This window comes from Amblyraja radiata, chromosome 23 (assembly GCF_010909765.2).
Source record: "Amblyraja radiata isolate CabotCenter1 chromosome 23, sAmbRad1.1.pri, whole genome shotgun sequence".
In the NCBI taxonomy this organism is placed as follows: Eukaryota; Metazoa; Chordata; class Chondrichthyes; order Rajiformes; family Rajidae; genus Amblyraja; species Amblyraja radiata.
In genome coordinates this window covers 7,725,585-7,747,116 of record NC_045978.1, presented here as the reverse complement: position 1 = coordinate 7,747,116, position 21,532 = coordinate 7,725,585, and the positions used below count along the sequence as shown (strand labels likewise).

Below are 21,532 nucleotides of genomic sequence, written 5' to 3'. Positions count from 1 at the left end.
ATAACGTCGACCACCAAAAAAGCGACCAGGCAAACAGGTGTAAGAAAACATTGCCACCTGCAGGTTCCATTCCAAGTTGCATCAGGCCCTGACTTAGAGAATATGGCACCATTCATTAAAGGCCACAAAGTGCTGGAGTAACTCAGTGGGTCAAACGGTATCTCTGGAGAACATGAACTGGTAATATTTGGGGTCATGACCTTGAATCTGAAGGGCCCAGACCCGAAACATCACCTATCCATGTTCTCCAGAAATGTTGCTTGACCCGCTGAGTTACACCAGCACTTTGTGTCCTTTTGTGTAAACCAGAGTCTGAAGGGCCTTGTTTCTAACACCATTCATTGTTTTGAATGATTGATTGAAAGATACAGCATAGAAACAGACCCTTCAGCCCACCGAGTAAATGCTAACCCTCAATCACCCGTTCACACTAGCTCTATGTTCTTCCACTTTCACATCCACTCCCTACACAATAAAGGGTAATTTATAGAGACCAATTAACATACAAATCCACACGTATTTGGGTTGTGGGAAGAAACCAGAGCACCCAGAGGAAACCCACACAGTCACAGGGAGAATGCACAAAGTCCACACAGATAGCATCCGAGGTCAGGATTGAATCCGGGACTCTAGCGCTAAAGGGTCTGTCCCACTTAGGCGTCATTTGCGCGTCGTGCAGATGGCACGCGAAGATTTTGTGAATCCCAAAATCCTGGGGCGCAGCGCGTGACTGCGGGTCACTAAATACGCCACCATGTCTCACCGCGCGCACTTAATGCACGTCACGTGCGCGCATGACGCGTAAATTATGTTGCGCCGTGTGTCGTGACTCGTAAATGATGTCGCGTAAATGATGCGCAAATAACATCTAAGTGGGACAGGCCCTTAAGACTAAATCTAAGACTGATGCACTAGAATGAGTGCCGTGGCTCCAGGTGTCAAACCACTCTCTTCTCAAAGGCAATTAGGGAGCAATAAATGCTGTCGCCAGATCGCAGTAAGTGAATAAAGATAAATCTTTACACTTTATTCTATGGATTTAAAATCCACAAAGGAATAAATTAAAAAAAAAATTAGAGTAAGAAGAAAATGCATCAAATGAATTTAGGAGATTAATTTAACCTGATATCATGTTCGGTATGGACATTGTGCGCCAAAGGTGCTGTTCTCGTATCGTGCTACTTAAATGTTCTATGTTCTACTTCAATAATGATTTCCAGACAACTTGAGTTAATGTCCAGTAATAAGGTGTCGACCCAAACATCACCCATTCTTTCTCTCCATTGATGCTGCCTGGCCACTGAGTTACTCCAGCATTTTGAGTCTATCTTCGGTTTAAACCAGCGTCCTTGTGTATTGAATACACAAAATGCTGGAGTAACTCAGACTGAACTCAAAGAAGGGTCTCAACCCGAAACATCACCCATTCCTCTCTCCAGAGATGCTACCTGTCCCGCTGAGTTACTCAGGCATTTTGTGTCTATCTGCAGTTCCTTCCGACACGGAAAATGGAATAAAATGATTCACCTGCTCAAAAGGTCCAACAATCACCAAAGTCAGAAACACAATCGAACATTACCCTTGAGGGAAAATTTGCTGTGGGTGTATTGGGTGTAATCACCCCCCCCCCCCCCCCCCATCATCTACTACTCTTTGTGTAGGAAGGAACTGCAGATGTTGGCTTAAACTGTAGACACAAAAAGCTGGAGTAGCTCAGCGGGTCAGGCAGCCTCTCTGGAGAGAAGGAATAGGTGCCGTTTCAGGTCAAGTCCCTTCTGAAGAATGGTCTCGACCCGAAATGTCACCTATTCCTTCTCTCCACAGATGCTGCCTGACCCGCTGAGTTACTCCAGCTTGTCGTGTCTATCTACTACTCTGTTATCCAAACCTCCATGATCAACTTTCTCCATCATTGTGAGTTTTTTACATTTATTCATCTTATTGTGGAGTCAATCACAGGTAAATTTTGAATAATAGATTTTTTAAACATAAATACAGCAAGATAAGATGAAAGGAGGCACTGCAATGTGTAAAAGAAATACATCTGAATCCACCTTCCTGAATTTATTCTTTATTACATGTTTACAAAAAAACCCAAATTATTTTAGTTTAGCAAGAATATGCCTTGAATAAAACATTGTTTCTATTATTATAAAATTTAAAGTAAAATATAGAGGAATACAATAACAAAGAATTACATTGAAATTATAATATGAAAATCTGCAAAATATTAACTAAGACTTAAAATGATATTCTTGCAGGATTGGATATTGCACCAATGTTTAAACAATATTTCTTTACATACAAAGCATACATCTACATCACAATGTATTTTAACAAATTATGAATAAGGCATACAAAATTTAAAAAACACCTTCAAATTACAACAATTCATAAAATATAGGTTGGATAGACAATATATTTTTTCACTCAATAGGCACTTTTAAAACATTACTAAAGAAACATAAAACTTAACATACAATATATTTTGGTCTCAGATAACCATAATGCACTTAACCCTTTTGTTTTAAATCTCAATAGATTATATTTGCATTTAAAAATAAACTCTATTTGCTCAGTGCACAGTATAGTTTGGAACAGAACAAGCCAACACTCAGTAAAACCTCCAAAGCAAAGGCAAGTCTGGACAAGCTCTCACATCAGAAAAATATCATTGCTGCGTTGCTAGGTCTCAGGTCTGCTCCAGGATTAAAATTTCATAAAAATTTGGATCCTTTTATTGTACCATGTTTTTAAAGTGCTTAGCCAATTACGGAGAGGTATTCGGGAGAAATCTAGAACAGAAACGGATGATCTGAGTTTTTAAAATGTAGAGAATGATTTGAATTTGGACTGCCTTCATGTTCACACCTCTAGCTAGGACATGGTCATTGTATCAATTATCGTAACAAAGAGGTTAGAACCAAATGTTGATTGTGTATTTGTGCTTGTGGTATGAAAGAATAATGATAAACTTTGGTCCTGAAACAAGACTTGGCTTATGGAATGACCAAGGTGGGGTTTTTTCTGATTCCTTCATTCTAATGTTCAGCTCGTTCAATGCACTACAATGTCAGGAGGTTGTGAAGAATTCTCAACTAAAGGTAGGCTGTTAACTGTAATTGTGATTCAAAAATGCAAAGTCACACAAAATTATTTGTGATAATACTAAATAATGCATTTGCCTAAACATTTAAATTTAAATTAAATAGGTTAACATTTTAAACTTAAATCAAATGGGTTAACAAGGGCGGCACAGTGGCGCACAAGCAGAGCTGCTGCTTCTTGGCATCAGGGACCCGGATTCGAACCGGACTGTGGGTTCTGTCTTCGTGGAGTTTGCACATTCTCCCTGTGACCACATGGCTTCCACTGTGTGCTCTGGTTTCCTCCACACATGCCAATGACATGTGGGTTTGTAGGTTAATTGACCCTCTGTAAATTGTCTCTAGCGTGGAGAAGTCACCCGCGCAGTCACAGGGGGAACATGCAAACTCCACACAGGGAGCACCCGAGGTCAGGATCAAACCTGATCTGTAAAGCAGCAGCTCTACCACTGTGCCACCCTTGAATTGTGTTGAATTGAAAGTTGTGTTAATATTGTATTATGTTGAGTACATTTAGATGGAGGGAGTGTGTTACCCATTACTGACAATGTTTGATTATACATGTTTATAGAGAATGTTTCATTATACATGTTAGTTCAACGGAAAGCTTTAAGAATTCATGACTTTGTCCAAAGAATTATCCATCTAGCCTTTTTCAAATGTAAGATGAGGTCTCAGATGTCAATTAATAGGGAAAGAAAAATGTTCACTATTTACATGTATAGACAAATGCACCAAATCGTGAATAGTTACAAATTTCTGACATTTCTCTGGGCAAAAGGAATGGCTGGGAATGGAAAAAAGGTCGGATGAACAGATGAACTAGACATTTGTCTAGATTAAGATTAATTAAGATCTAATTAAGATTAAGACTAAGCCTAATTAAATTATTACATCGGATGGAAGCTGCATACCAAATCCCGTGCAATGACAATAAAATATTATTATTATTATTATCAAAGCTAATGTTATTTTGTAGCTTTGATGAATGTCAACCTATATGCTGTCAAACCTACTGACGATTTTGAACATTTCCAAGGGCCACTTTGGTGTTTGAACATCTCTTATAGTCTAAGGTCATTATTGTAATATTATATCACCAGATCGGGATTTACAGAAGAAAATTCTTACACCATTAGGTACTCAATCAGCACATCCACTGTCTCGTTTCCCACATCTCAGAACGTGATAATGTGGTTTTATTTTAAACCAGTACTAATTATTACACTTCTAATGATAGTCATAAACTATATTGCGTCAAATTGGAATGTTACTAACGAACCGAAAATGCACATGATACAATGAAAGTAAAATGTGTAAGGAAAGATGATCAATTTAATTTGAAAAATATAATCTTACATCCTTAAGTAGAAATTACATTCTTTAAAAGATTAAAAAGAAAAATGTTATTAACCAGACCTAGTTAAAATATACTTAATTTCTAATCATCCCACATTTTATTTGCACATTTAAGTGTGAACACATTAAAAAAAAAATCTAGGAACATTGTCATTCTATTCAAACATTGGAGATCACATTAAAATCAAAGCAAAATGTGCTGAATATGCTTCTGAATTAAAAAAAATGTTTCACAATATACAATTTACTTTTTACATCTAAATTATGTTTTGTTTATAAATTTGCATTTAAATTATAAAATGTTGTAAGTCTGCAATAAACACATTCATGTTCCTTTAGGAAGGAGATGAGGAGGAATGTCTTTAGTCAAAGGGTGAAGGATCTGTGAATCTGGAGGCCAAGTCAATGGATATTGTTAAGGCAGAGAAGGTAGACAGAGGTGGGGAACCTTTTCATGTTGGACTGCAGCATTAAGTTAGCTGTAATCTTACAGGGCCGCATCCAAGAAAATTCAATTAGATATACTTGAAAACGTACATTATTTTGTAAAAATCTAACTACTATGTACTACAAGAAATGAAAAAAAATTGTTAATTCTAAAATTAATGAACCTTTTAATGACTTTGTTGTGACTGCTTTTTGTGAGAAAGCATTTGAATATTTGGTTGCAACATGGAGGTACGCAGTTTCAGCTGATCTTCTAGATGGGTATCTGTCATTTGTGACCTTAATGCCCCTGTCCTACAGGAAACCTGAACGGAAACCTCTGGAGACTTTGCGCCCCACCCAAGGTTTCCGTGCGGTTCCCGGAGGTTTTTGTCAATCTCCCCTACCTGCTTCCACTACCTGCAACCACCTGCAACCACCTGCAACCTCCGGGAACCGCACGAAAACCTTGGGTGGGGCGCAAAGTCTCCAGAGGTTTCCGTTCAGGTTTCCTAAGTGGGGCAGGGGTACAAGGGCATCTTGATTTGGGTTGGTAGGAGAATGTAGATTGGCAGCAATAAGTGGTTGAAAAGCAAGAAAGCATTTTTTGTGCATGTTAAAGTTAACGTGCATTCTAGAGTCGCATTAGAACTAAATCATGAGCATAACAGGTGTTAAAATAGCCCTCATGACTTGCTAATGTTTCAATTGGGGCTGTCAGTCGGGGAGGATTATTTTGTTGAATCTTCTTTTACTCTTTGGTATTTTAAATAGATTCATTTTAAGATAAAAATAAAAATAATATAAGACAAACAAAAACATATTAATAAAAATAAAAGGATTTGTTCTACAAAATTTGGATTCATTCAAAAGGCCGCACGTAATGGCCTAGAAGGCCGCAGGTTCCCCACCACTGAGGTAGATTCTTGATTAGTACGTTGGGTCAGGGGTTATGGGGAGAAGGCAGGAGAATGGGGTTAGGGGGGAGAGATAGATCAGCCGTTATTGAATGGCGTAGATTTTGATGGGCCGAATGGCTGAATTCTGCTCCTATCACTTATGACCTTACGCCAATTACAATCAAATCTTAATAAATTTCAGTTCCTTCACATGTGCACCGATATAACATAAGATAATGATCGAGTAACCTTTTAAATGAAGAATCACTTTCACTTGTAATGCAGAAATAAAATGAAGCTTGTCGGTAAAGTAATCGATAGGCTGAGTTGTGCACTTTTTAACATCTCACCATATCTGAAACATATTGGGTTCCCTGTCAGGATCTTAAGCCAGCATTGCTCTTCACAACAATGTCTTCTGCCTTCACCAAACTCCTCTTCCTCCTATAATGTGCCAGCAGCTCTTTCCAGAGAAAACTGGTGCTCAGTAAATGCTCATTTCCTAAATGACAGGAAAAGATTCCGTAAGTATTCGTCATGAGAGGAATAGATCAGGTGGATACACAGAGTCTCTTGCCCAGAGTGGCTGAATCGAGGACCAGAGGACATCAGTTTAAGGTGAAGGGGAAAAGATTTAATAGGGATCTGAGGGTTCTTGTTTTCACACAAAGGGTGGTGGGTGTATGGAACAAGCTGCCAAATGAGGTAGTTGAGGTTGGGACTATACCAACATTTAAGAAACAGTTAGACAGGTAAATGGATTGGACATGTTTGGAGGGATATGGACCAAACAAGGGCAGGAGGGACATGTTGGCCAGTGAGGGCAAGTTGGGCTTGTTTCCACACTGTATCACTCTATGACATAGCTGTCCCAGTGTGGGTGAGGGCAGAAAACTAGGAATAGTTGCTAAGATAAAAGAAGATTGTTAAAAGCATCTTAAATGCCACTATCGCATATACCCCCCCACCCCCCCTCCCCCCCCTCTTCTTCCCCCCCCCCCCCCCTCCTCTCTCCCCCCCCCCCTCCTCCTCCACTTCTTCCTCCCCCTCCTCTCTCCCCTCCCCCTCCTCTCCGAGAAATTGCAAAGGTGTGGTAAATACGTAATGAGAGGCAGATACCACCTAAATTATTTCTTGGGAGCTGAAAGAGCACTTAAACCTACAATTCTGATATTTATCTCACTCTACTGTAAATACAACTGGCTGGAGAGAGCAGATTAGTGGCACATTAGTTTCCACTGGTGGGAGAGCCCAGGACCAGAGGGCACAGCCTCAGAATAAAAGGACACACCTTTTAGGGCCTGTCACACTTTGCGATTTTTTTCGGCAACTGCCGGCGTCATATCAGTGTCGCCAAAAGATTTTGAACATTTCAAAATCCAGCGGCGACAAAGAAAAATGTTGCGACACTTGACAAAACACCGCGCATCAATACATCATCACGCCGCGTCACGCTGCTAATTTTTCGGTGACGTGATACGTCAGTCAATGATGCCGGCAGTCGCCAAAAAAAATCACTAAGTGGGACAGGCCCTTTAGAATGGAGGTGAGGAGGAATTTCTTTAGCCAGAGCTTGGGGAATCTGCAGAATTTGTTGCCACAGATGGCGGTCGATGCCAAGTCATTGGGTGTTTTTAAAGCAGTGAATGATAGGTTCTGGATTAGAAAAGGCGTCACAGGTTACGGGGAGAAGGCCGGAGAATGGGGTTGAGAGGTAAAAACAGATCCGTCATTATCAAATGGCGGAGCAGACTCAATGGGCTGAATGGCCTAATCCTGCACCTATGCTAATGTAGAGCGGCATGGTGGCATGGCTGTAGAGCTACTACCTTACAGCGCCAGACACCCGGGTTCAATCCTGACTACAGGTGCTGTCTGTATGGAGTTTGCACTCGAGTTCACCTCGTGACCGCATGGGTTTTCTCTGTGATCTTCGATTCCCTCCCACACTCCAAAGGCGTACAGGTTTGTAGGTTAATTTGCTTGGTATAAATGTAAATTATCCCTAATATATGTAGGATAAGGATAATGTGCGGGGATCGCTGGATGGCGTGGACTCGGTGGGCTGAAGGGCCCGTTTCCGCGCTGTATCTCTACTGTATCTAAACTAAACTATTCCCTGGTAGACGATCTTAACTCATTTGCATATCGACCGACTTAATGTTTGCCATTAATGAACAAAATCAGCCAACATTTTTTAATGTTTCTTTTGTGCAAAACCTATTTTTCCCTTTAGATGGCACTAGGTACCTACTAAATAGACCTAGACAAAAAATGCTGGAGAAACTCAGCGGGTGAGTCAACATCTATGGAGAAAAGGAGTAGGCGATGTTTAGGGTCGCGACCCTTCTTCAGACTGATGTCGGCGGGGGGCAGGAAAAAGAAAGGAAAATATGGACACAGTGGGCTGTTGGGGGAGCAGGGAAGGGAAGGAGGGAGAAAGCAAGGACTACCTAAAATTAGAGGTCAATGTTTATACCGCTGGGGTGTAAACTGCCCAAGTGAAATATGAGGTGTTGTTCCTCCAATTTGTGCTGGACCTCACTCTGGCAATGGAGGAGGCCCAGGACAGATACAGAATGGGAGGGGGAGTTGAAGCGCTGGGCTTCCGGGAGATCAGATTGGTTTGTACAGACTGAGCGGAGGTGTTGGGCGAAGTGGTCGCCGAGCCTATGCTTGGTCTTGCCGATGTAGAGAAGGCGTCCAGCATTATGAACATTGACTTCTCTAATTTCAGGTAGTCTTAGCTTTCTCCCTCCTTCCCCTCCCCCTTCCCTGCTCTCCCACATAGCCTACTGTCTCCGCCTCTTCCTTTCTTCCCCCCCCCCCCCCGACATCATTCTGAAGAAGGATCTCAACCCGAAACGTCGCATACTCCTTTTCTCTATAGATGCTACCTCATCCGCTGAGTTCCTCCAGCATTCTTTGTCTACTTTCGATTTTTCCAGCATCTGCAGATCCTTCTTAAACATACTAAATAGACCTGATTGTTTCTGTGACCAGATTCTAGTGAGAATTTTAGTCGGTTTTGCTCTAAACATGGTGAACATTACATCTATGGAAATACTGTTATTTAGTGATAATACAAATCTAGCGATCAATTTACCATCCTCCCTTTGTCTCAGACTGCATATCTTTAAGGTGCATTACAAAGAAAGTGTAGAGCCTACACTTAATGTTGTTTCTTTGCCATTTATGGATTTCCCTTCGAAATGGATTTCCCCCACAGATTTCCACTGATTTATGTAAAATGTACAAGCTACAGACAATATCGTACCTGATCACCAAACAAAATATTTCAATTGCCTATATCTTTGGGTAACACCAAAATAGCCAATTCAATACCTATCAGAAACGGGTGAAATGCTTGCATCAATTTTCTCTCAGAAATATGGAGGGCCCTTATTAGAGGGCCAGAAAATTATGAAAACTTCTGATTGAGTAGGCATAGACCCGTGTGTGGGTTTCCAGCAAAATTAAGAACAATCCATATAAGACTGTCATAAGGAACTGAGCAGAGAACCCACAAGAGAATGTAATTTCCCAGTGAGTGATCAGTGTGTGAGGCTTACTACCGCATTTAGTTCAGAAATACATCGTGGAATTGGGCCCTGGCGCCCATCAAGTCCACACCGACCAGCAATCACCTGTACACTAGTTCTATCTTGTTCACTAGGAACAATTTGCAGAAGCCAATTCCAAGATTTGGAATGTGGGAGGAAACCCATGTGGCCACGGGAAAAACATTCAAACTTTGTACAGCCGGCACTCAAGGTCAGGATCGAACCCGGGTCTCTTGCGCTGTGAGGCAGCAACTCTACCACTGTGCCACCTTGTATCTATTTGTTACATTACATGTTAAATAAAGTCCATGAGTAAAAATAGGTCCTGTATCATCAGCAAATTTATCTCCTTCTCCTACATTTGCCTTGGACCGAGGTAACACTTGCAAGTTTAACTTGTGCGCGAAAGACCAAACATGAGGAAAAAGTTTATCGAACCCTTCTCCAGAAATACAAAATGAGATATAACTCACCAAAGATACAGAGGCCTTCCTTGGCTCTTGTTAGTGCAACATTCACTTGGTTTGGGTCAATGACAAAACCCAGGTATTTCTTCAGCCAGGATTTTGAAGGTTGTGGTTCAATGTCTTTGATTGGAAGAGAACGAACAACAGAGAAGATAACATAACGCCATTCGCTTCCTGTTAATGTGAAGAGAATATTGATGAACATTCAGAATATTATGGTGTCAAATAGTGCTGACTGCTCAAAACATTTCTCCAGCTGGATCAGCATTTCAGGCAGCATCTCTGGAGAGAAAGAATAACTGACATTTTGGGTTGGTACCCCTCTTCAGACTCTGAAGAAAGTCCCGACCCGAAAAGTCACCTATTCCTTTTCTTCAGAGATACTGCCTGACCTGCTGAGTTACTCCAGCATTTTATGTCTATCTTTGGTGTAAACCAGCTAATGCAGTTCCTTCCCACACATTGTAGCCCAACTTCAGCTGGTTTTGTTTTACTTTCACCATTTCGAATTAATAATTCCATACCAGCAGAAGATATTGTGAAACATTGTTAACCTGCAAGAATGTTAACCAAGTAATTTAAATCTAGTGATGGAATTGATATGGAGTTTCACCTTTCTATCACTTCTCCCAGCCATGGAACCGAACATATTGGCATTGGTAGAAGCATGAAACTGCAGATGCTGGTTTACAAACAAAGGGCACAAAATGTTGGTGTAACTCAGCCTGGTCAGGCAGCATCTCTGGATAACATAGATAGGTGATGTTTTGGGTTGTACCCTTCTTCAGACCTCCAGGCTCAAGAACAGCTTCTTTCCAAGAACCATCAAGCTCTTGAACTCCACAAACACTAACTAAACTATGGGGCTCATGTTGTTGACCTTCCCGTGGTGAACCCTGCCAACTGATCCCAGTCTGGCGAACGACAACAAACAGAGAGAGCGGCAGCGCCGCAGCTTGGCGCCAACCGCTGGCACTTACAGATATCGAACCGGATGGCATCACCCTGCTGTGGACTTCTGCTGCCCCAAACGCAAGAAGAAGAACTAAGGATTATGAAATGTCTTGGTTGCACTAAGGACCAGTCCTTTTGCACTAATATTGTTTTTTTTTAATTTATTGATTTTTTTTGTTTATTATGTTACCTCTGAGTATTGTATTTACAGGCCTGTTATGCTGCTGCAAGTAGGGGTTTTATTGTTTAGTTTATTTTATTTTCACGTGTTCTCAGGTACAATGAAGGCTTTTGTTGTGTGCAAACCAGACAGCAGAAAGACAATACATGATTACAATCGAGCCGTCCACAGAGTACAGATACACAATAAAGGGAATAACGTGAGTAATGTTTAGTGCAAGATCATGTCCAGTAAAGTCCGATCAAAGATAGACTGAGGGTCTCCAATGAGATAAATAGTAGCTCAGGACTGCTCTCTTGTTGTTGGTAATAATAATAATAATGGATGGGATTTATATAGCGCCTTTCTAATACTCAAGGCGCTTTACATCGCATTATTCATTCACTCCTCAGTCACACTCGGTGGTGGTAAGCTACTTCTGTAGCCACAGCTGCCCTGGGGCAGACTGACGGAAGCTTGGCTGCCAATCTGCGCCTACGGCCCCTCCGACCACCACCAATCACTCACACACATTCACACACAGGCAAAGGTGGGTGAAGTGTCTTACCCAAGGACACAACGACAGTATGCACTCCAAGCGGGATTCGAACCGGCTACCTTCCGGTCGCCAGCCGAACACTTAGCCCATTGCGCATTCTGTTGTCCCTATCCCTGGTAGGATGGTTCAGTTGCCTGAACCAACAAGAAACAGTCCCTGAATCTGGAGGTGTGCGTTTTCACACTTCTGTACCTCTTGCCTGATGGGAGAGGGGAGAAGAGGGAGTGGCCAAGAGGGTGGGGCGACTCGTCCTTGATTGATGTTGCTGGCCTGGCCAGTGCAGCATCAGGTGTAAATGGAGTCAATGGAAAGGGGGTCGGTTTGTGTGAAGGTCTGGGCTGCGTCCACAATTTTACTGCAATTTCTTGCGGTCTTGGATGGAGCTGTTCCCAAACCATGCTGTGATGCGACCCGATAAAATGCTTTCCACATTGTCAGTGCATATGGCAATTAAACATCGTTAATTTGACTCTCATGTACCAACTGAACAAACTGTAGCCCCCTCTCGCCCACATTGCACATTTTATACATTCCCTGGTTAGAATAACTTATTACATGACAACCAGCACCTGTTCCAGCTGCAATGTTCTGCGTACAGCAAGCAGCAAGCACTAGCTACACATGGTGCTAGACTCCCACGATATTATCTACCTGCTTATGCATTCTGCTACTCAACGCATAAACAGGTAGACAGTAATGCCCCTGTCCCACTTAGGAAACCTGAACGGAAACCTCTGGAGACTTTGCGCCCCACCCACGGTTTCCGTGCGGTTCCCGGAGGTTGCAGGTGGTTGCCGGAGGTTGCAGGTAGTGGAAGTAGGTAGGGAGACTGACAAAAACCTCCGGGAACCGGGAACCGCACGGAAACCTTGGGTGGGGTGCCAAGTCTCCAGAGGTTTCCGTTCAGGTTTCCTAATTGGGACAGGGGCATAACATGACAGAGACAGATCACAACTGGAGATAAGCTACAGAAAGTGGACAGAAATGCTGGAGGAACTCAGCGGGTGATGATGCGGGTAAGGAATAGGTGACGTTTCGGGTCTTCGACACGTCGCCTATTCCTTCTCTCCGTAGATGCTGCCTCACCCGCTGAGTTCCTCCAGCATTTTTGTCCACCTTCAATTTTTCCAGCATCTGCAGTTCTTTCTTGAACATAAGCTACAGAAAAAATATTTTGTGAAGCAAGTAGCATGATTGCCATTTATTTATGCCAAACAATGTCAATGAAGTATCATTCATGCATTCACAAAGCTGATGCACACAAGTACCTTGGCTTTTTACGATGGTGCAAACAGTGACCTCTGTGATTCCTTTGGCCCTGAGCAGTTTGTTTATCTCCAGCACCTGGGCATTGTAGGGCGTCAAAACTGCAATATCCTTTGGATTGATTTTGTGATTCATTAACTGCCTCACAATGCTCACCTAGTCAACAGGTAGAAAAGAGAAACAGTGAGGATCAGATTCAGATTCAATTTTAATTGTCATTGTCAGTGTACAGTACAGAGACAACGAAATGCATTATATATCAGTGGATATATCAGTGGCGTGCAGATAGGCATAAAAAGCTGGAGTAACTCAGCGGGACAAGCAACATCTCCGGAGAGAAGGAATGGGTGACGTTTCGGGTCGAGAACCTTCTTCACTCAGACTGGTTAGGGATAAGGGAAACATAGAAACATAGAAAATAGATGCAGGAGTAGGCCATTCGGCCCTTCGAGCCAGCACCGCCATTCAATATGATCATGGCTGTTCACCCAGAATCAGTACCCCGTCCATGCTTTCTCCCCATATCCGTTGATTCCGTTAGCCCTAACTCTCTCTTGCAAACATCCAGTGAATTGGCCTCCACTGCCTTCTGTGGCAGAGAATTCCACAGATTCACATCTCTCTGGCTGAAAAAGTTTTTCCTCATCTCAGTCCTATCAGTACATGAGAGTCAAATTTTGGGACGACAGATAGCACAATGGGCTAAGTGTTCGGCTGGCAACCGGAAGGTAGCCGGTTCGAATCCCGCTTGGAGTGCATACTGTCGTTGTGTCCTTGGGCAAGACACTTCACCCACCTTTGCCTGTGTGTGAATGTGTGTGAGTGATTGGTGGTGGTCGGAGGGGCCGTAGGCGCAGATTGGCAGCCACGCTTCCGTCAGTCTGCCCCAGGGCAGCTGTGGCTACAGAAGTAGCTTACCACCACCGAGTGTGACTGAGGAGTGAATGAATAATGCGATGTAAAGCGCCTTGAGTATTAGAAAGGCGCTATATAAATCCCATCCATTATTATTATTATTATTATTATTAAATGGCCTTACCCCTTATTCTTAAACTGTGACCCCTGGTTCTGGACTCCCCCAACATTGGGAACATGTTTCCTGCATCTACCCTGTCCAATCCTCTAAGAATTTTATATGTTTCTATAAGGCGAGAGATATGGGCGATGATGTAGAGAGATAAAGAACAATGAATGAAAGATATGCAAAAAAGTAATGATGATAAAGGAAACAGGCCATTGTTAGATGTTTGTTGGGTGAGAACGAGAAGCTGGTGCGATGGGTGGGGGAGGGATGGAGTGAGAGGGATTGCCGGGGCATGTGGCAGACGCTTCCTTCAGTCCATATTATTGGAGACACTTGCACAAAATAAAAATATATGCTTTATTTCAGACGGCATTGAAGTTGAAGTACTAAATACTAAGATTTATATTTATAAATATGCATCCTTTATATGTGTACAGCATTAAAATGAATCACAATTCCATGTCTTCATTACTTTTGCACCATGCTAATGGCATGTTGGCCTTCATAACGAGAGGATTTGAGTATATAGGAGTAAAGAGGTCCTTCTGCAGTTGTACAGGGCCCTGGTGAGATCACATCTGGAGTATTGTGTGCAGTTTTGGTCTCCCAATTTGAGGAAGGACATCTTTGCTATTGAGGGAGTGCAGCGTATGTTCACGAGGTTAATCCCCGGGATGGCGGGACTGTCATATGAGGAAAGATTGGAAAGACTGGGATTGTATTCACTGGAATTTAGAAGGATGAGGGGGGTCTTATAGAAACATATAACATTAGAAAAGGACTGGACCAGCTAGATGCAGGAAAAATGTTCCCAATGTTGGGGGTGTCCAGAACCAGGGGCCACAGTCTAATAATAAAGCTGACGCCATTTGAAACTGAGATGAGAAAAAAAACGTTTTCACCCAGAGAGTTGTGGAATGCTCTGCCACAGTAGACAGGCCAATGTACAACTGCCAGTAGTAGAGGCCAATTCACTGAATGAATTTAAAAGAGAGCTAGATAGAGCTCTTGGGGCTAGTGGAATCGAGGGGTATGGGGAGAAGGCAGGTACGGGTTACTGATTGGGACGATCAGCCACGATCACAATGAATGGCGGTGCTGGCTTGAAGGGCCGAATGACCGCCTCCTGCACCTATTTTCTATGTTTCTATGTTTCTAAAATCACAGTTGTCATTTTGACAGCTTCCTCCATAACCCGTTTGCATTATATGAAATATGTAATATAATTACAGTCCCTAAAGCCATTCTTTCTTAATTCAAATTTCATAAGAAAATTAAATTGCACAGAATTTTAAATCTCAAAGCTTATTGGCATTTATTGGACTGCACAGAGCAATTGCAATAAGATGGATGAGTTGTGTAGGAAGGAACTGCAGATGCTGGTTTAAACTGAAGATAGACACAAAATGCTGGAGTAACTCAGCGGGACAGGCAGCATCTCTGGAGAGATGCTGGAATGGATGATCAGCCATGATCATATTGAATGGCGGTGCTGGCTTGAAGGGCCGAATGACCTACTCCTGCACATATTTTCCATGTTTCCCTTAGCCCTAAACAGTCTGAAGATGGGTCTCGACCCGAAACACCACCCATTCCTTCTCTCCAGCGATGTTGCCTGTCCCGCTGAGTTGCTCCGAGCATTTTGTGCCCATCTTAAGTAAATCTTGAGTAAATTACAAAGTGCTGGAATAACTCAGTGGGTCAGGCGGCATCTGTGAAGGGGGGTTTTGCAAACTGGTGGAAGAGCACTTCATATTGAGTCTGAAGAAGGGTTCCAATCCGAAAAGTCGCCCTTCCTTTTTCTCCAGAGATACAGTCTGACCCTCTGAGTTACTCCAGCATTTTGTGTCTATCTTTGGTATAAACCATCATCTGCATTTCTCAGTTTCTATACTTCATATTCCGCTTGGGTAGCTTGCAACCCAATGGTATGAACATTGAATTTTACAATTTTTAAGTAACACCTTCCCCCCCCTCCCCTTCTCTTTTTTTCTCATCCTGTGCTCCACCCCGGCATTTCTCCCTCTATCGAATCCTCTTCCATATATTCCTCCCTCTGGCTTTATATTTCACTCCTTTCAAAGAGTCATGCCGCGTGGAAACAGGCCCTTCGGCCCAACTTGCCCACACCGACCAACATTCCCCAACAACCTGCCTACATTTGGCCCATATCCCTCTAAACCCAACCTATCCATGCATTTGTCCAAATCTTTTTTTTTTTTTAAGGTGGTGATAGTACCTGGCTCCAGAACCACAGCATTCCAAGTATAGTGGCTGGAACGTTATGATACAGATACAGAATGATTCATAGAAACATAGAAAATAGGTGCAGGAGTTGGCCATTCGGTCCTTCGAGCCATTCAATATGATCATCCAAAATCAGTACCCCAATAATTCTTTGCCATTGTCTTAAATTATATGTTAAACTTACACATGATATCTTTGCTTACAATTAACTTATTAAGAATAAACATATTTATAATTGCAACATATATATACTTCTATATAGGGTGACACAAGGATGAAAGATATTCAGTTGACAGTAATACCTAAAAACATAATTTTTGATGTTTCATATGCAGTTCCAAATTCTCAGTCTAACGTTTCTTTGCCACCAGATTGCCTTTACCATGTAATTTTGATTCACTACTCACAGTTCTTTCCGCCTCTGTTTTGTTTGCTTTGGAATTCTCATTTCCCTCTTCTGTTGAAACCATCAAACTAATTTCATTTCCCTCCACGTGTCCAAAGATTATCGGGCAAGAGTTCTTTCCAGAGTGACTGAGGACACTTCTTGGGCGACGTGAAATATTGTCATCAGTTTTTAATTTCCCTTCATAAAACTGCTCGGAAGGAAACTGGCAGATTTCCACGTGCTGAAATATTAAATCATAAATATAATTAGATTTTTTTAACATAATAAAAACTCCACATCAGCGAATAAGGTAAAAAAAAAAAAACCTTAATTTTGTGGAGGGGATGTTTCCACTAGTGGGAGAGTCTAGGACCAGAGACCATCGCCTCAGTATTAATGGATTTTCCTTTAGATAGGAGATGAGGAGGAATCTCTTTAGTCAGCAGGTGGTGAATCTGTGGAATTCATTGACACAGACGGCCGTCAATAGATATTTTTAAGGCAGAGATTGAATGGTTCTCGATTAGTACGGGTGTCAGGGGTTATGGAGAGAATGGGGTTGAGAAGGAGAGATAAATCACCCGTGATTGAATGGCAGCGTAGACCTGATGGGCCGAATGACCTAATTCTGATCCTATAACATGAACGTGTGAATCTTATTCAGCCATGCTTTAAATTACACATAATGTAAGAGTTCTTTGTAAATGAACTCTTGATCTCTTTCCATTAATTATCTGGATGAACGAGTGAGTTGTGAGGGGAGGGGGATATGGAGAGGCTCCAGGTACATAAACAGGATAAATAAATGACGAGAACAAGGCATGTGGAAATATAATATGGAGAAGCATGAGGATCTAGCTTCATACAAAATATTGAAAAGCAGAGCATATTTTAAAAGTGAGAAAATAAAATGTTGTTGATGTTCAGAGGTACCTGAGTGCATGAAGCGCCAGGAGTTCATGTGCAGTGAGCAGATAGGAATGAGTAAGAAAGAACTGCAGATGCTGGTAAAATCGAAGGTAGACACAAAATGCTGGAGCAACTCAGCGGGTGAGGCAGCATCTATGGAGAGAAGGAATGGGCAACGTTTCGGGTCGAGACCCTTCTTCAGACCCGTTTCTTTCCTGTTTCATAGGAATGATCCAGGAATGGGCCCCTGTGAGTTTAAAGGGGATTTGAGAGTGGGCCCCTGGTGAGTTTCAAGTGAGCTTGGGAGCAGTGTATTTAAAGGGGGTGTGGGAAACGAGTCCACCGCATTTACGGGGAGGCTAGGAATGGGTAGCAGGACAGCAGGAACTCCAGGACGTAGAGTGGTGTAGGCAGGAGGAAGCTCCCGACAAGCGCCGCTGAGCCGTCCATAAGAGAAAACAGTCGTGAGTGGCCAAGGACCGGGACCGCAGTGGGTGCCGGTCAGTTGTCAATGCAGAATAAAGGGGGAGCCAGCGTGGGGGGGGTCACCGAGAATAAAGAGGGAACTGGCGGGATGGGGGGGGCGGGGGTTGTGCTGAGAATAAAAAGGCACCTTTGGGACTACTTAGAACACTTTGTGACTTTGTCCGCATCCTATATGTAGTGACTCTTTGCACGCTTTATGCATGGAATGCAAATAATTTCAATGTGACATGGCACATGTAATAATAAAGTTTAATTCATGCATTCATTCATTCAACCAACCGTGGGTCCCATGGGGAGAGACCTTTGGTCGACAATGGCCACGTTGAACATGATGCCAGGTTAAACTAATCTCCTTTGTCTATGCATGATCCTTATCCTTCCATATCCATGTGTATTATACTGTAGAACCTTCAATATATCAATGAACCATCTACATTCAATTCATGAGCACATTGAAATTGAGTAATTGATAACTCATCTGCCATCAGCATTTAAGCAATTAACTCTTACCATCCGGTATTGAACATCAAGAAGCAATCCTACATTAAATTGGCGCTCATAACGCTCAAATAATGATTTCTCCATGCCGAGACGTCTACAGAACTCGTTGCTTATGATGGGGCGTAGTTGCATGTGGTCTCCCAGAAGAACAATCTAAAGGAAAAAAAATGGTTTTATAAACAATTCAATCGTAGGCTTTCTCCATGTAAATTATGGAATGGGTAATATGGGCACAACATTCCCTCTGCTCGATACTGTTCCATTTACAGACACTCCCCGACTTGCATAATAGGCGATAAAAGGGCCTGTCCCACTTGTGCGTCATTTGCGCGTCATTTACGCGACATAATTTACGAGTCACGACGCACGACACGCGGGTCGTGATGCGCGCATGGTGCGTGGCGATGTAGACAGTGACGCGTGGTCGCGCCCGGCGCCCCAGGATTTTGGGATTGACAAAATCTTCGCGCTCCACCTGCGTGACACGCAAATGACGCCCAAGTGGGACAAGCCCTTAATGTAGACTCGCACTTACGTAAACAATTCTGTACTCGGTCTCTAGAGCAATCATGGTAGTTTGTAGTTTCCACAACACTATACGATCACTCATTTACATTGGAAACAAGCCAGCAAGGGCGGTGGTGCTTACCTAGAGGGCCACCCGCCACAGAAAGTCCCCCATTGACAAGGCAGACTGAAGAAAGGTCTGAGGAAGGATCTCGACCCAAAACGCTACCAAATACTTGTCTCCACAGATGCTGCCTGACCCGCTGAGTTACCAGCTTTTAGTGTCTACCTTCAAGCTTGCTTGAGCAAAACACAAAGTGTCAGAGTAACTCAGCATCTCTGGAGGACATGGATGTACATTCCCTCCGCAGGTGCTGGGAGGAGGTTTGGAGTTATCAGCAGCTGCGGAGATGCCGCTGAGACAGCGAGCTTTAGCCCAGCAGTATTGACTCTTGGTCACTACTCTCAATGGGTTATTTTGGGTCAGGAAACAGACACAGAGTTGGTAACTTGCGTAAAATTGGACGTGTAAGGGTTCACGGAACGTAACCTGTAACTGCCTGTATTGCGGCAGAAATCCTTCGAGCTATCTCAGCCAGGCTTGCCCACCACGGAACCGGGAACCAATCGTAGGGAGAAGCCGCTAAGCCCGGCCCCTGCTCGTCCCTGAGGCCCGGAGAACTGGAGACGAGGGTGGAGGGAGTTGACGATGGTAGACACAAGAACAAAGGGCGAACTGGGGTCTTACCTCCCGCGCTCTCAAGGTTGGCTGCGGGAGGCACACCAGGAGCATGAAGGCCGAATGGTGGCCGGGCGAGGAGTGGGACGATGGTTCACGGGACGTCCTGGATGGAGGAGATGGCTGCAACGGGTGGCGAAGATGGCGCCAAATTTCTGGCGGTTCTCGCGTAAGGCCTCAGTTGGCTGTTTCTATGCATTATGTACTTAATTGGGGATTGCACATATATATGGTAATAACTTTACTGAAGGTCATAAGGTCATAAGTGATAGGAGCAGAATTAGGCCATTCAGCCCAGCAAGTCCAGATCAGCCACTCAATCATGGCTGATCTATCTCTTCCCCCGAATCCCATTCTCCTCATAACCCCTGACACCCGCACTAATCAAGGCTCCATCTATCTCTGCCTTAAACTGTATGCAAAAAAAGAATGTCACTGTACTTTGGTACCCATGATAATAAAAGAACCGTTGAATTGTCGGATTGTCGAGGAAGACTCTCTCTAACTTCTACAGGTGCACAGTCGAGAGCATGCTGACCGGTTGCATCGTGGCTTGGTTCGGCAATTTGAGCGCCCTGGAGAGGAAAAGACTACAAAAAGTAGTAAACACTGCCCAGTCCATCATCGGCTCTGACCTTCCTTCCATCGAGGGGATTTATCGCAGTCGCTGCCTCAAAAAGGCTGGCAGTATCATCAAAGACCCACACCATCCTGGCCACACACTCATCTCCCTGCTACCTTCAGGTAGAAGGTACAGGAGCCTGAAGACTGCAACAACCAGGTTCAGGAATAGCTACTTCCCCTCAGCCATCAGGCTATTAAACCTGGCTCGGACAAAACTCTGATTATTAATAACCACTTTCTGTTATTTGCACTACCAGTTTATTTATTCATGTGTGTATATATTTATATCATGGTATATGGACACATTTATCTGTTTTGTAGTAAATGCCTACTATTTTCTGTGTGCTTAAGCAAAGCAAGAATTTCATTGTCCTATACAGGGACACCTGACAATAAACTCACTTGAACTTGAACTTGAACTTGAACTTGAACTCATTCTCCTAGTTAAAGATGAATGCAGAGAAATGAATTGAAAATGATCATCATGGAAGATTTCATACCAATATCATGGCCATTTACCTTGTCTGCATGCTTGTGCGCAACTATCGGGATTAACAGTTCTGGTTCCGTGCACATGGCGCTCTCATCGACCAAGATCTGACGCATTCTTATTTTCCGTAGACCGTAGCCTGAAGAAGTGGCGCACGTGCAAAGGATGACGTCGTGATTTTGAAGTTCATATTTGCGTGCTTCGTCAAGCAGTTTCTTGTAGCTAAAACAAAGACAACACGGAGTGTTAAAACCAACTTTACAGCTCAGCGTACCAGGATTCTCCTGACTACCTGCCATAACTTCAGTCAAGTTAAGTCACATTTATTTATATAGCACATTTAAAAAAACAACTCTTGTTGGCCAAAGTGCTTTACATTTGTTATAAGAATAGTATAAACAAACAAACTACATACATATATATGTTGCCTATTTCCTTCGCTCCATAGATGCTGCTGCACCCGCTGAGTTTCCCCAGCAATTTTGTGTACCTTACATATATACATATAGCCCTCGCTCAGTAGACGTCAGGAAAGGCTTGGGAGTATAGATACATTTTTAGTCTTGACTTAAAGTAGTCGATGGCGGGGGCAGTGAAACAAAGATCCAGTGAAACTCGAAAAGTGAAAACTGGAAAATGAGTGGAAGATCCCTGAAGAAATCCACTGGAGATACAAGCAACTGCAGATTTTAGTTTAGTTTATTTTATTGTCACATGTACCGAGGTGCAATGAAAAGCTTTTTCCGTGTGATAACCAGTCAGTGGAACGACAATCCATGGTTACAATCGAGCCATTCATGACGTGCAGATACATGATCAAGGGAATATAGTGAATTACGTTTAATGCAGGATAAAAG

At 42.9% G+C, this 21,532-nt stretch overlaps 1 protein-coding gene across 2 annotated transcripts in view; it reads right to left on the bottom strand.

The window, feature by feature from the left end:
* Positions 1-5,944: 5,944 nt before the first annotated feature.
* helz2 (helicase with zinc finger 2) overlaps positions 5,945-21,532 on the bottom strand; it is a 73,271-nt gene continuing 57,683 nt past the window's right edge. For both annotated transcript variants that reach the window (XM_033041508.1, XM_033041509.1), the window contains 6 exons: positions 20,705-20,897; positions 18,325-18,468; positions 16,439-16,660; positions 12,763-12,916; positions 9,828-9,995; positions 5,945-6,293 (listed from right to left, as the gene is read on the bottom strand). In XM_033041508.1, coding sequence (XP_032897399.1) covers positions 6,169-6,293; positions 9,828-9,995; positions 12,763-12,916; positions 16,439-16,660; positions 18,325-18,468; positions 20,705-20,897 — 1,006 coding nt within the window. In that variant the 3' untranslated portion in view covers positions 5,945-6,168. The remainder of the gene's footprint in view (positions 6,294-9,827; positions 9,996-12,762; positions 12,917-16,438; positions 16,661-18,324; positions 18,469-20,704; positions 20,898-21,532) is intronic.